General features: G+C 33.4%; 1 protein-coding gene across 2 annotated transcripts in view; it reads right to left on the bottom strand.

Moving 5' to 3' along the window:
- The window catches only part of LOC100258651 (L-arabinokinase), a 96,686-nt gene that overhangs the window by 42,501 nt on the left and 38,460 nt on the right, over positions 1 to 15,725 (bottom strand). For both annotated transcript variants that reach the window (XM_002266608.5, XM_019223221.2), the window contains exons 10-21: positions 11,111 to 11,164; positions 10,912 to 11,014; positions 10,720 to 10,829; positions 10,500 to 10,619; positions 8,493 to 8,549; positions 7,434 to 7,606; positions 7,139 to 7,304; positions 6,154 to 6,237; positions 5,884 to 6,009; positions 3,832 to 3,962; positions 3,667 to 3,748; positions 1,706 to 1,793 (exon numbers count right to left, since the gene is read on the bottom strand). In XM_002266608.5, coding sequence (XP_002266644.2) covers positions 1,706 to 1,793; positions 3,667 to 3,748; positions 3,832 to 3,962; positions 5,884 to 6,009; positions 6,154 to 6,237; positions 7,139 to 7,304; positions 7,434 to 7,606; positions 8,493 to 8,549; positions 10,500 to 10,619; positions 10,720 to 10,829; positions 10,912 to 11,014; positions 11,111 to 11,164 — 1,294 coding nt within the window. The remainder of the gene's footprint in view (positions 1 to 1,705; positions 1,794 to 3,666; positions 3,749 to 3,831; positions 3,963 to 5,883; positions 6,010 to 6,153; positions 6,238 to 7,138; positions 7,305 to 7,433; positions 7,607 to 8,492; positions 8,550 to 10,499; positions 10,620 to 10,719; positions 10,830 to 10,911; positions 11,015 to 11,110; positions 11,165 to 15,725) is intronic.

Genomic DNA, 15,725 nt, shown 5'->3' with positions numbered 1-15,725 from the left:
AAAGGTTTAATTTCTGGAAGTTGACTTTGAGCCTCTTTTCTCTTATTTGACTATCTGTGATTGGTTCTGCCTCTTCCTTCCATGGGTGGGGGCCAAATGTGAGGGAGGGTGTAAACTCGAGATATATCATTGCCACATTTCTTACATGTTTAAATTTATGGGCTAACTGGAAGTTGAACAGTTAAGTCTTGACCCAAATTTTTTATGATTGGTTTCTCTAACATTGAAAAGTTGAATCTTGCTTGTTTTGATCATTTAAAGTTTAACATAAGGTCTCATGACTTAGCATGTATGTAGAAACAAGTTTTTGTAACAAGAAAAGTCCCTTTTTAGAATTTTTTGAGAAAATATCAAGGCTAAGGGCATCTAAGGTTTTACAAATTCCTAGGAAAAAGAAGAAGAATAGGTTTTATTAATTCAATAATAATAATAATAATAATAATAATAATAATAATAATAATAAAATCCAAGACAATAAAAAAATGACAATAATAATTATAATAATAAATCCAAAATCTAAGATATAACTAAGTAGTTATGGCCCTTGCTTACCAAACTAGATTTACTCTCAGAAAGTGTTTGGTAAATCAACTAATTGATTTAATATGACTTAATAATTTAATTTAAGTCATTAAGTAGATGAAGTATGTTAGGTCAAATAACTTAAAATTTACTTTTAAATTTACATATTAAGTTAAAATAGTTAATTTATTCTTAATCTAAAATCTTTTATGCCTCATTTGTCCATATCTAGAGTATATTTTACAACCATTTATAGTTATTTATGTATCTATTATACTTTAAATGTAGATATTTAATAAACAAATTTATTATTTAAGATTAATAAAAATAAATATTAGTTAAAATTAATGAGTGTAAATATTAATTAAAATCAATGGAAGTAAATATGTCAATTTAATGATTTAGAATAAAAATTTTAATTGTAAGTTAATTTTACCAAACAATTTTAATGCTTGAAATAAAAATCAAATAATAAGTTTTAAATCAACAACTTAAGCATAATTTAACTTAAAGTCGGCTTAAGTAATCAAGTAATAAGTTTTAAATTTTACCAAACACTCTTAGTTCTAGAAATAACAGGAAAGCAATTCTAGCCATTATTTTCTATATGCCAAAACTAGTATATTTTCTATCTCTTATTTACACCACAAGGCCCTTGATTTCTCTCTCCAAGACACTTCTTCCAATTTAGGAAAATAAGAATATTCAGAAAAACAAGCATTTCTAAGTGCTAACCTTCCTCTGAAAGGGTACACTCCCTTCACTATCTTAATTGTGAACCTTTTCCAAAGGTCAATCTTTTCCAACTGCACCTCCTTTTTGATTGGTGCCTTCTACTAAAATTTTGTCTAACAATAATAAAAACATGAAAAAAAAAAAAAAAAACAGGCAAAATGTGCCATCTTCATGTGTTTGCATCACATCACTACACCATTAATTGTAGAAGTCATTACAATCTTCAACATGCCACCAATTGAAAATCAAATCATTCTCCCCACAAACTAATTTAGATATTTTATCCAAGAAAACAAAATAATTGCGATGAAATAAAAGACATAGAGAGGAAAATAAGCTCATAAATTAGAATAGAAAATCATATCAGTGAGCAGCAAATTTAGCAGACAAAATAAAATTAGAAATCATATATCTTTTATGGTCTGAAGAAATAGAGAAGTATATTAACCATGAGAGGCAGCAATAGCAGACATGCTAGCAACCTCTACTGCAGCAGAAGAAGATACACCTTTGCCTTCTGGAACTGCAGAAGAAACCTGAAAGTTTAAAATGATAATTTATTAACATAACAAATTTGGTGCATATCATCATTGAAAACCTATACAGAATTGATGCATAAAAAAGGGTAAGTTATAATAATGCCATTAGCAATGGAAAAGAGAAAAATAAAATATAAAAAAAGGATTACAACCAAGAGTTTCAGCATCATCATGGCAATATGCATAGGGGGGCAACAATAACTGAAGGCCAAAGATTTTATGGTCGTGCATCCAAAACAAAGTAATTGATGATCCAAAAATGGAGGGTTTGAAGTGAGACTTTGATTGGTTAGTTCTCCTGTTAGCAGGTGCAAAAAACAAAAATAAAAAATAAATAAAAACCGAAGCGTAGATGTATAGAAAAAGTTGTAAACCTTCAAATCATGCATGAAGCTGTACATCATTACTAATTATAATAGAACAGGACTCTAGGAAGTTGTATAAGATTTTTGAAAGTTCACCTTTACAGGATCTATGGTTGAGGAGAGGCCAAAAGTGGTATCTTCTACTCATGCTTTTAAGGGTGATTCACTAGACTCTGGTGGTTATTCAAGTTGGAAGGTAAAGGGATTGGTCCTGGTAAGTAAGTATGATTACTAGGCCTATGAGGTGTTCGATGGAGGCTTGTAACAACTTCAACAGTTCAGGTTGTCAGGGTAAACGTGGGAAGCCTCCCACTTGGGTGTGGCATTCATCATATGATTTAACATCAGAGTTGTCTCTTCCCTATCTAGTAGTCCAGCTGCATTCTCAACAATTTCTGTTACTCATAGAGATTTATTTATTATATTCATAAAGAAGAATAAGCCTCCATACAACATAATGTCTTCCTCAGTTTAAGCAATGCTCCATGTTTTGATAGTGCATACGCCTTGCAACTTAGTCCCAACACCATGGGTCATCGTATCTGGGGTTTCAAACAATTTGACATGCAGGTCCACAGTGGTAAGCATTATGTTAGTACCTTGATTATAGATAGTGAAGACCAGAAAATATCCAGTACAAGCAAAGAACACAAATTGTTCAGCAACTACAAGTGTTAACTCTATGGTCCTAGTTTGAGTATGAAATGTGGTGGCCATGAATTTTTTGCCTCAGAAATTTAAAATTTCATGGAAGCTTACCAGCAAATATTGAAGTACAGGAAACCTACTTCTTAACCTCCATTTTAACAAAATTTCATGTCACCAACAAAAGTAACTGTGTTTTGAAGTACAGGGGAATTCTTAAATGAATGTCCTAGTACACTCTTTATTGCATGGATTCAGTTACAGGCATGTGTTTAGGTGTCTGATCCTTCATACCTACAAATTTTAGGATATGGAAGTTGGATAAAACATAATAAAAAGGGGAAAAAAAGAAAAGAAAAAACCTATTAGAAACCAGTTTAAGCAAAGATATCTCTGATAAGAATTTTCCATCTTTTCTCTATCCCTACCTTTTCTTTTTCTCTAAATATCTTCATAAAACTTCACTTTCCAGTAAACTCTACCTTTTAATGTAATCATCTGCTAAGGAGGTTAAAAATACAAAAATAAATCAATTAAAATCAAACAGCCACATCTGAAGCAAAGTAGCAGTATCCAACAAGAATTCCACACCAATACCCATCTTGTGTGAACACTGGTACACTGAGTGAAGCTGGAGAGTCAGGCTATCGTTGACTACATTTTTATTTTTTGTACATTTCCAAAACACCCATACAGAATATGCATTTTGAAAGTCTTTATACAAAAACAGAGTTACTCTGCATTGCATTTGTATAAAGTAAAATAGAAAGATATAAGAAAAGCTATAAAATTTTAAATTATTAATCATAAATTTAAGTGGTTGAAGAATATGAACATTGTGAAAATAAGTAGAAAATTACCACAATACTAATACTGTTTTCAAAACGAACACCCAACTCTCTCATTAACACCAGAATTGTCCCTGCGACATATGCGGCCCATCTAAAAATATCTCCATGTTAATAAGAACTAATAAACAATCATAAATAATTATACAATCCAAATAAAGAAGAACAATGACCCACTTCTGGGCTGGATCTCGAGCAAAGTACTCCTTTGCCTTCTTATATGATATTGGTTGCTCGCCTTGCAGAAAATCAGATAAATCCATGTCAAATGTTGGTCCACGATTACTCAATTCAGACCCAAATGATACCTGAAAGGTATGGAGTTGAACATAGGGAAGAAGATGACAAAAAATGATCAGACATATGACTCCTATACATGATTATAAATGAAGATATACCACAATGAATGCATAATTCCAAGGTCAGAGATCAGTTGGTATGGGAAACACGAGGCAAAAACCATAGAGCAATTGTATGGTGTAAAAAGATATGTATTCCATATTTTGGTTATTTTATTTATTTATGCATTTATATGCTCACTGGTCTGTAGTTCTAAGTTAGAAAAAGAAAAAGGAACTATTTTTGACAAAGAAGCAGGCTCCATAAGAAACATCAGATCTTTCCATTCATTTAATCCATTTTCATCCAGTAAAGAATGCATTAGAACAAGCTCCAAATTTACATTTCTCTGATTCACAACATGAGGCTCTCAACTTTGCTCTATTCACCTCCTCAAAATCAGGAGGTTTCATGAAGATGAAAAATGGTTCTTTCTTTGATGGTTAATCACCATCCTTCTATGCCAAGTCAAATATGTTACTCAAAAGTACATGTTAAAAGTCATAAGTTCTTATGGAGTGTGAGCCATATATATATATATATATATCATTCCGGTTTTGTCCAAGTCCTTAAATCCAATCTCATTCCTTCGGCTAATTTTGTTTGGAAATCAAAAGTCCCTTCAAAGGTCAAGGCCTTTGCTTGGTTAGTGGTGCACAAGAAGGTAAATACCAATTACATGCTATAGGTGAGAAGATCCTACAAATCTCTAAGTCCTCAATGGTGCATTCTTTGCAAATGGAGTGGAGTTAGTTGACCACCTTTTCATACATTGCCCAATAATGTTGGGGCTGCACAAGCTCTTCACGATGGTTAATTTGGGTTGGGTTCCTGCTTAGAGTATTGGAGATATGATGATTATTTCATTTAGAGGGTTGGGGAATTCAATCAAAGGCAAGACTCTTTAGCATATCGCTTACCTCACTGTACTATGGATTGTGTAGTAAGAGCAAAACACTAGGAATTCTTAGTGTAAGTACAAAACAGAACGGATGTTGTGGATCTTCTTCACTTCTACTCTTCCTTTTGGGCATCTTGTACCGTCACTTTTAGAGGAATCCCACTTAATGTTATTCAACTAAATTGGATATCGGTTTGTAATTCAAAAAGGGTGGATAATGTTTGAGAGAGTTTGATTTTGGTTTCTTGTGATATTTTGTACATGTCTTCATTTGTAGTTATCATTGTATAGTAGAGGAGTATGGTTTTACTTTGATCAGGTTTTGTATTTTGTGGGAAGGACCACTCATCCTTCTCTTGGACAGTCTTGAGGTGTTTTGCCTAAATGAAGTGAGCCATAAACCTCAAGACAGAAGGAGGCTTAACCCTCAACTTAAACAAATAAATAATAAAAATTATAAAAAAAAAAAAAAAAAAAAACTCACAAAATCGCAATAAATTGAATAATAAAAAAGACATGAACTTCATAATGGTAAAATTAATCATTTTTCATTGTTAATAGTTCTAATTTAGTCCATTTTTCTTTCATAAAATTTAGCTCTCTCATGGCTTATTTCTCATTGTTAATAGACCTAATTTAGTTCCTTTTTGTTCTATAAAATTTAGCTCTCTTTCATGGTTTTACCAAATAATTTTCAACATTATTGTTACTATCAATAGGATCCTCCAAGGAATATAATAATATCTAATTGCTATCTTATCTTCCCCATTTGTGTTAATATTCACCCATCTCTCTTTTTCTTTGTTTACCCATTGTGGTGGTATCTATTTTTATTTATCAATAATTAAATTATATATGAGATCAACTACTAGGAAAATCACCTGAATGCTTCAGCAATTGCATAATGACCCAGGTTTGTGTCCAAGACTTCTCTAGAATAGAAATCATAATTCAATAAACAACATTATTTTCAGGAGGCTAATACATACAATTTGAAGAATGGGCTTTGGTCCTTGTCCATCAATATGCTGCCTAGCCTGGACATGTTTCCATAGCTTCTGCTTGCTTGGATCATTTTTCTGTACTGCAACATGGCATGCTTCTCTGATAGGCATCTATGGGATGATTCAGGTATGGAAGAACCGGGTTAAAATCTATGACAGGCATAACTGGTAACAGAGATGCATGTAACGGCTGAGTGAATAAGGCAATTCGAAAACACCCCTCTAACAATAGAAAACCAGCACCAGAAGTATGACCTGCAAAACAAGGCTTCCTGAATAGTCTGCAATCCCTCCCATTACATCTAATCTCCCAGGCGCTCTTGCTACAAAGATTTCCTCCTGAAAAACCGGATCCCAAAAATAATCTTGACGAGTAGAAGTTTTGGAAAATGAAATTTGCAAAAAGTGGGCTATACATGTAAAGTAACTAAGAAAAACTTCATAATACCTTAATAACATACAAATAACTGAAGGTTATGTTTGGTTCTTAGAAAATACAGAGGTAAGAAGAAAATATTAAGGAAAATGATTTTTTCATGTTTAGTTATTATGGAAAATAACAAAGAAAACCAAATATAATTAAAATTAGTTAGAAACTTATGTATTTTCAAATTATTCAATCTTTACACTGATAAGTTAAAATATGTGAAATGAGTTTGAAGTAGCATATAAAAACAATTTATTGACTTTAAATCTATTTTTTATTTTTCTTCACATTTTTTGTCCTTTTATTTTTTCTCTTTATTTTCTTTCCCTTACATTTTCCTTCAAATTTTCTGGGAAACAAACATAACTGAAAGGTATACTACATTTTTCACAATCTGTCTATGAAAAATACTTGTCTTCATAATAAAACACATTTCACAATGAGCAACAGTCTGCTTTGCACAGTTTAGCAGTTTTTCTTTCCAAAGCCACCTGGCATGGAGGAGACCAAGAATGGATGCCTACTTTCTTTATTCCCACTCATGTCATCCAATTTAAACCAAAAATAATAATAAACGAACAACAATAACATCAAGAACGAAATCGTTTACTTTAAAAGTCAATGTTCGAAATTTTGAAATGAACACCTGATACCTTTGGATAATATCTTTAAATACACCAAAACATGGTGACAACAAAAGCAATATTGATTAATTATTCAATTTCATCATAATATGTGGTTATCTGCTGCAAAAGAAAATCAACCAAAGAGGCAGCAAGGAATAAAATAAGAGCCATGTGAATTGGAAAATACCTCCCAGTTAAATAATGCAGCAGCAGCCACACGTTCCCGCATTTGGCACTTAGTGTTCTTCCCTGAGTCATATGAAGCATCTAATCTTGCCAAGCTTTTTAAGAAACTAGCAGTATCTGAAAGACCATGAATATCTCCATGAAGAATTTCAAAGTTTTCTGTGCATCTATCAATACGAAAAGAGAAGAGAAAGAAAAGAAAAGGATTGTTTAGTACAAATGAATGCTTTGCCCAGATTCAGAGCTAACTGAAAATTAAAACATAGCATAAGAAGAAAAAACGATTAGGAACTGACACTTCTGTTATGGAGGTTGTTTTGGTTGTTTCAATAGTTGGCAATGCAGTATGAAGACTAAGCTCATTTGCTGCAAGGCTATACCAGTATGGGATGCAAATATCTTTACCAACAGCTCTTTGTAATTGATACCCAAGCACAATTGCGTCTTGCAGTCTCCTTGCTCCACTAAACTACATTAGGAGAAATAATATGCGTCTATATAAGAATGGTTAGGGAATGCCATGTGCATTGAAGCTTGAGATTTCTTCCATAAGTTAGATTTAAAAGTAAGAATAGTGTCAGCTTTAAATTGTCTAATCTACCAAAAAGGAAAAAACATGAGAATTGTGATATTCAATCTGTGCCATTTTATGATAATCATGCATCACATAAGATGTAGGGTGGGGCAATCAAAAAAGATTCCAGTTGAAGAAAAACTCCCAAGAATGTCATTGAGAGCTCTTAGTACCATGATTTGGACAAGTTCGATGACAGGTGCATATTCTTTTTTCTTTTGTGTGGGGAGGAAATTATTACTTATGAGCTTATCTAACATGACCTTATGAAACTTTCACCACCAAGAGAGTTTAAGAACTAACAAGAAAAATCATTTATATTCATTCATATACGATGCACAGTTAATATAAAGATTTACATAAATGAGATGTATTTTATTTTAGATCTATTGGGTTCTTGATAGAAAATTTTTCTATATAAAATGTCCAGTTGATCTCCAATACTGAAAAGCATGGAAGTTACCTAAAATCCATTTTCAGGAAGGAAATTCATGTTTTGGTCTTCTCTTGCTTTGACCAAAGTGACCTCAATTCCACTTGAAAATTAGGGTTTTTAAATTGAGAACATGACTTATAGTTGGGACAAAATTCACATTTTGTAGTTGAATTTCTTTTAAAAGATCAAAAATTGTCTTTTGTTCCTCTCCAGCATGAAGAATGCTGACATGTTACATTCTAATTATTCGTTGCATGTCAACACAGATGTATTGTATATTTATGCATGCAATGCTTTAAAGAATACAGAGAAGAGAGATAACAAAAGAGTTAACACTGTATTTACCTTATCAGAAGCATAATGTTTTCCAACAGCTGTATCCTGCAGTATGCAAGCAGCAACCTGAAATAAAAAGTTGAACAACATGGTAATAGTTGATAAAGCTAGTGGCAAGATGTGATAAAGCACATCCAAAAGCAGAAGACCAGAAACACCAAAATTACATTTACAAGTGTATACAGAATATGCAAACTACATAGTCAAAGGTCAAAAATCAAAAGCAGCATACATCAAATTGAAGAGGAAAAAAAAAAACTAAAATAGCCTTCCCACTTTTAGGCAAACAAGACAAATCGGGGAAAAAAAAATTGCAAACATTCCGGAAACAAATTGAGGCACTTTTAATAGTTTGAGGGTGATGTAAAGAAACAATTAATCTCATCAGGCCCTTTTGAGTTTTTGATGCAAGATTTTAAAATTTCTAGAACTAGGCAAGTTTTTAAGGATATAGAATGAGGTGAAAAGAATAAAAGATGGCTGAAAAAGTAGGTTCCTAGGCAATCACATTGAGGGTTTTCTAAGCAACCACACTAAGGAAGAAGGCTATCAAACCTTCAAAGGAAGCATAATAAATGCTGAAACTTCTATTAGAATTTTCCTCTTTCACTTTTAGAAATTACATAGATATATATATATATATATATATATATATACTGTTATGACCCTTCCCTAATAGAACATATTTTCTAATTCTTTATCTTTCCTTGCAAGAATAGGAAAAGATAGAGGAAATGAATATTATTTAGAAATTAAAAGAAATAAAACTTCTCTAATATGATAAGAAGATTGAAAGAGATAGAAACTCAACAAAAAAGTTTACCACTAACCAAAATAGAAACTTATAAAGCTAATTATGACAAATTACAAGAGCAATTTAAACTATCATTAGTGTCCCAAATTAAGACTCGGGCATTGGGACTGAATCTTTCCCTTCTCTCATAAGTCTTCAAAGAGTATTTCCAACATTGTTCTGCATCAGTTTGCCTTTTGGAAGCCATTAACTATTAAATGAACTTCAAAACAACTAAACTCAAACAGAGTTGGTGCAGAATAAAAATATGATATCCAGACTTACACCCAATAAAGGGGTGATGACCATTGATGATTGCTTCATCTAAGTCAGGGCCAGAGGGATATGGATCTATTGATACACAAAGGTGCTAAATTAGAAACTTCCTCTAATTCAATTCAAAATGCTGTTTAACAGGGTTGGAGGTTTAGCTTTTCTTGACTTAAAAGGCCACCATCCAGTGCAATTATTTCTCTGGAATGGTACTGGACCTAACCAGAAAATCAGAATTTTAACCACTAACATTCTTAAAATCCTGAAAAGCTATTCTTCTTGAATAAGATATATATATGCATAGCATGGGCATCTAGGAGAGCTCAAGGACTGAAAACTGTGGATTATTGGAATAATTGGTTGCAAAAATTGTGGATCCTCGTGAAGATGATAACAGCAAGTATAATCACAGACAATAGCTAACAAGAAGACTGACTTTAAAGGTGGGAACTGCGGTGTTTCTTTACTCTGTATATTAGATGCTCATTCCATCTTCACATTTTTCAAAATATAAGGTATGATTGAGTGCATTTTGTAACATTGTTCTTGCTTATATAAGAATATCGAGAAGGATTGTTTCCTATACAGGGAAATATAGAATAAAACAAGCCCATTTTTAACCAGGTAGAAATGACACAAGTTGAGGACAAGACTAAGAGAGGGCATCTAAGATGTTCCAATCATGTGCAATAAAGGCCAATCAGTACCTTAAAAGTGATTCATGTGGCCAAACCTGTGTAATTGGGATTCAGGATTGAAAAGAAACTTCAATTTATCCTCATGGAAGCAATCCCAAAAATTGTAGTCAATGAAACAGAGTAGCATCAGGCATTAAAAAAAATAAATAATATAATATTCACTGTCTTTAATTCTCAGTTCTATAAATCCATATGAACCGCTAGAATTCTGTTGCAATGCAAAATGAAACTCATAAATGAAATGAGATATACCTCACCACCATTGCTGCCTCCCTGATAGCATGGTTTCAAACTAATAGCACGTTCAAGATATGGTATCCAACGTCCAGTGAGAAAGTCTCTCCTAATCATCTCAATTCCACCTTGGTAGTACTGTTTAAAGAACAAATTGTATTTTGTTTAGTGTCAGAAACTTTGCTAAATAGTAGGTTAAGAGGGGCTGAAAGCAAACATGGGAAAGCACTGATAGTACCTCGAGCATATTTCTTAAAAATGGTTCTTCATTAAAATAATCTCTGCGTACAAAGACAAATGGTAACTTATATGCTAGAGCTTCACTAAATGTCCCATATCCAATTTTTCCTGAAATCACAAATATGTACCAAGATTTAGATTTGCAATGATAAAAACCACTTTGGCCCCAACAAAAGTCAATTAAAAGTACCCAGCAAGCAGTCCGAAGCAGCTATAACATCAGGTGTATAAGCATCTTTTGCGAGTTTTCTGAAATTTGGGGGAAGTTCCTGATTTTCAGAAGCACCACAGACCTATATGACAACAATGAGTGATTTTTCATCTATATCCCAACTTAAACTGCAACCGAGCGGAGGATGATAAAGAGAATATTAGTAATAGGAGCTTACCAAACAGAGCCAACCTGCAGGTAGATACTCCTTTTTTAAATTCCAACCAGCTGGCTGCAAGAGATGGATGACACATAGCCATATAAACAATGTCAATATTGTTCTCTGGGCCTGGGGCCTAACAAACATATTAAAACATGAGGAAATGGTTTTTATTTTGTAAAACAATGAATTATAGCTTACAACCAAAAGAGGGTCTGAAAGAGACATTCCATGCAACAAATTCTGTGCTTAGCACTTGGAAAGGGTTAAATCTTGGGGAAAGATTTGTACAAGAACATTAAGCTAAACCCTAAAAACTAAGGAGATAAAACAAAAAAATAACGATGAAATGAATAATAAAACAACTTATTAGTAATAATACTGATAAAAATCTATTCTTTACATTGCTGGTGTGTTGGTTGTTGGTTTCCAAGGATTCAAGAAGTACTCTAGAAGAGTTCCTTGGCATTGCATACTGAAGGCTGTTGTTTGGGTAACCTGGAGTGAGAGGAATTCTAGGATTTATAAGGAAGCATACAGATCAAAGTTTTTAAAAATAAGGGGGTTCCAATAAATTTTTTAGATGGCAAATGAAAAAAAAAAAAAAAAAACCGAATAGGTTTAGTTTTCTGCTAATTCAGGTAAAAATTGCTCTTACGTGGTTTCCTGCATATCTAAACTTGTACCTTATTCTCTTGATTTCTATAATTATGTTAAGTTGGAGTTGCATATTCAAACAAATATATATTTTAGAAGCTTTTACTCTCTTGTTAGAGTTTACATGTGATGGAACATTGTTGTCCCAGTCCATTTTCTTCTTTAACTGGTTTGCTAATTTGCTTAAAGCAGTGACATAGTATCAGTTTTTGAGAGAAAAATCATCTTCTTTCTCTGTCTTCTTACTAAATATACAACACCACTCTTAACAGAAAAGAATAAAAAACAAGGAAAGTTAACTGTTTTATAATACAAGGAAAGTTGGCTGTTCTATAATAGGATGCATTAAAAAATAATCCCTTAAATCAAGATGTAATAATCCCCTAAATCAAGCTGTATAATCCCCTAAATCAAGTTGCAATATTCTAACACTCCCTCTCATGCTGGTTCAAAGATGTTTGCTAAAACGAACTTGCTAGTGATACTTCCAAACATAGAGCTTGTGACACCTTTAGTAAAAATATCTATCAATTGCTCCTTAGATGAAAAAAATGGTGTACATATCTGTCCAACGTCTATTTTCTGCTTGATAAAATGCCAATCAATTTGCACATTTTTTGTCCAATCATGGTGTATAGGATTATGAGCAATACTGGTAGCAACCTTATTGTCACAATGTAGGGCTCTTTAACATTCCCTTGTAGTTCTTTAAGAAGAATCCTTAGCCACATAAGTTCACATATGCTTTGAGCCATAGATTTAAACTCACCTTCTGCATTAGACCTAGCCACCACTGATTATTTTTTGTTTCTCCACATCACCAAATTACCTCTAACAAATGTGCAATGACTATATGTTGATTGACAATCAGTAATACTCCCATCAAACCATTACTGGGGTCCCCTTTAGATGCCTTGGGATTCTTTGTGCAACTTCTATGTGACATTCCAATGGTGTGTGCATGAACTTACCAACTACACTCATTGCATAATGTCACAACCTACTCAAAATGATTCATCACTTGAGCTTATTGTGGAAATCAAGAGGAAATTTGTAAGGTACAGCTGTATGCACAGTTGTGTTACAGCTACAGTTGTGCCACAACTGTGATAGAGCTGTGTCACAACTTTATGCATAGCTGTGATATAGTTGATTTTTATTCTAATTTTATTTCTTGATTTTATGATAATTTCTCTCCTAAAATTAAGGATTAGATTTCTTTTTCTAAGGCAGATGATCTCATCCATTTATGTATAAATATCGATGTAAGAATTAGTTTGAAAGATGGGAGAAAAATAAAAAGTATTATTTTTTTTCTCTTTCTCAAATTTCTTCATGGTATCAGAGCTAATTCTGAACCATTTAATCCTTCCACGCCAAATAGGCCCCCAAGAAGAACTCCTCAACCTCAGAAGTCACCTACACTCAAGAAGCTCCTATTCCAAGCAACAATGGAGGATGAGATGGTGCTGCTACTCTCATTACTGGACACAAATTGAATGGGCAAAACTATCTTCAATGGTCCCACACAGTCATGATGTTCATATGTGGTAGAGGGAAGGATGACTACCTCACTGGTGTAGTGCCTCGACCTATGAAAGAAGATCCGAAATTCAAAGGATAGAAGATTGAGAATGATGTGGTTATGTCTTGGTTAATTAACTCGATGAACAATGACATAGGGGAAAATTTTATGCTCTATGAAATGGTGTAAGAAATCTGGGAAGCAGCAAGGAAAACTTATTTTGATACAAAAGACATAGTAGGGCATTTGAAATAGAAGGGATCCTCCATGATTTATGCCAAGGTGAGTTGTTTGTCACTCAATATTTCAGTCTTTTAACTCACTATTAGCAATAATTGGACATGTTTGAAACCACCAAATGGGACTGCCCAATGAATGCAATCAAATACAAGAAGATTGTTGAGAAAAAAACGGATCTACAAATTTTTATTAGGACTGAACAAAATCTGGATGAAGTTTGAGGTAGAATATTGGGAGCTGAACCTTTACCCAACATCCAAGAAGCTGCCTCAGAAGTGCACCGAGAAAAAGTAGAAAGAAAGTCATGTTGGGTCACAAACCAACCAACCTATCACTGAGGGTTCAGCCCTAGTGGCTTGGGGTCTTCCCAATCCTTCTAACGACAATTGACCAAGAATAGGGACACCTTGGTGCGATCGCTGACAAAAACCAGGTCATACCAAGGACACATGTTGGAAAATCCATGGGAAACCAACGGATTGGAAGTCGTCATGTCCACAAAATGATAGAGAAAGATAAGGACACTATGTCACTATTGAGGACAACCTAACACCACCAAATTCTAGTCCTTTCAGCAAAGAGTAATTTGAACTATTGCAAAAAATGTTCAACTAGTCCCAAGAGGGGGCAAATTCCTCTAATTCTATCATCAAGTCCGGATCTTTAGCTTAAAAAGGTAATTTTCTTGCTGCCTTGAAAGTAAAAAAGGAAAAATTTAAGTACTTGAATTGTTGACTCAGGAGCTTCTAATCACATGATTGGAGATGCCACAAATTTTCAAAATTATACACTTTGTTCTAGGGATTATAAAGTTTGTATAGCTGATGGTTCTCTCCCAAAGGTGGCTGGTACAGGTTCTGTTGTCATCTCTAAGGACCTAACTCTTGACTCTATTCTTTTGGTTCCAAACTTGGATTGCAATTTGTTGTCCATTAGAAAACCCACTTAAGAAAAGAACCGTGTTACTAAATTTCTCTCAAATGATTGTGTTTTTTAGGATTTGAATTCAAGGAAGACGATTGGCAATGTTGAGGTGTGTTCAGGACTCTATATCTTCAAAGTGATGATTATATTGAAAGACAACTTCAACCGATAGTTGGTGAAAAACAGTCTTTTTTTTTTGTCTTTAGTTCTAATAAAGATAGTGATGTTATATTATGACACTATTGTCTAAGACATTCTAGTTTCTTGTATCTCAAAATACTCTTTCCATCATTATTCATTAAAAGTTCAGATGGTTTTCAGTGTGAAATTTGTCAATTATTCAAGCATGTGTGCAAGCCCTATCCAATTCAACCATACAAACCATCTCATCCTTTTTCCATGATGCATAGTTATATTTGGGGGCCATTTAAGATAAAGAACATAAGAGGGACTAGATGGTTTGTGTCCTTTGTAGATGACCATACTAGAATTTCTTGAATATTCTTGATGAAAGAAAAATCAGAATTGAGTCAAATTTTCAAAAAAATTTATAACATGATCCAAACCTAGTTCCATGCTAAAATATAAGTGCTAAAGATTGACAATGCAAAAGATTATTTCAACTTAGGGAAATTCTAATGAAAAGAAGGTATAGTTTATCAAAGTTTTTGCATTCATACTCCTCAACACAATGGGATAGCCGAGAGAAAGAAAAGACACTTATTAGAAGTTGCAAGGGTCCTTATGCTCTCCTCTTTTGTCTCAAAGAATTTTTAGGGAGAAACTATACTTATTGCAACCTATCTAATCAATAGAATGTCTTCCCGTGTCTTAAGTTTCAAAACACCGTGCAAAGTCTTTCTCAAATCATAGCCCAGGACTCGGCTTGTTTCCTCCATTCCACCAAAGGTTTTTAGTTGCTCAACCTTTGTTCACATTCCCCAACAACATCGAAGTAAGTTTGGCCCAGGGCCACTAAGTGTATTTTCCTAGGATACTCTTCTAGAAGTGTTACTTTCTCATCATAAAAAAGTTCTACACCTCCATGGATGTGACATTCTTTGAAAATTAGTTCTATTACTCTAAAACCAATATTTAGGAGGAGAATAGAATTCAAGAATACCAATTTTGGGAAACAAAAAACATGATCGAACTTCAAACACTTGAGTCTGTTATTGTTCACAACTCTAACCCTATCTTTCTTGCTCTAAGTTTCTTGCTCCAAACTACTGAATCTGTAGACACTGAGTCAAGTATTCCTCTTTGTTAGATAGTGTATAGTTATTT

The sequence above is a fragment of the Vitis vinifera genome, chromosome 11 (genome assembly GCF_030704535.1).
Source record: "Vitis vinifera cultivar Pinot Noir 40024 chromosome 11, ASM3070453v1".
NCBI lineage: Eukaryota > Viridiplantae > Streptophyta > Magnoliopsida > Vitales > Vitaceae > Vitis > Vitis vinifera.
This window is presented reverse-complemented; position numbering and strand designations above follow the sequence as displayed.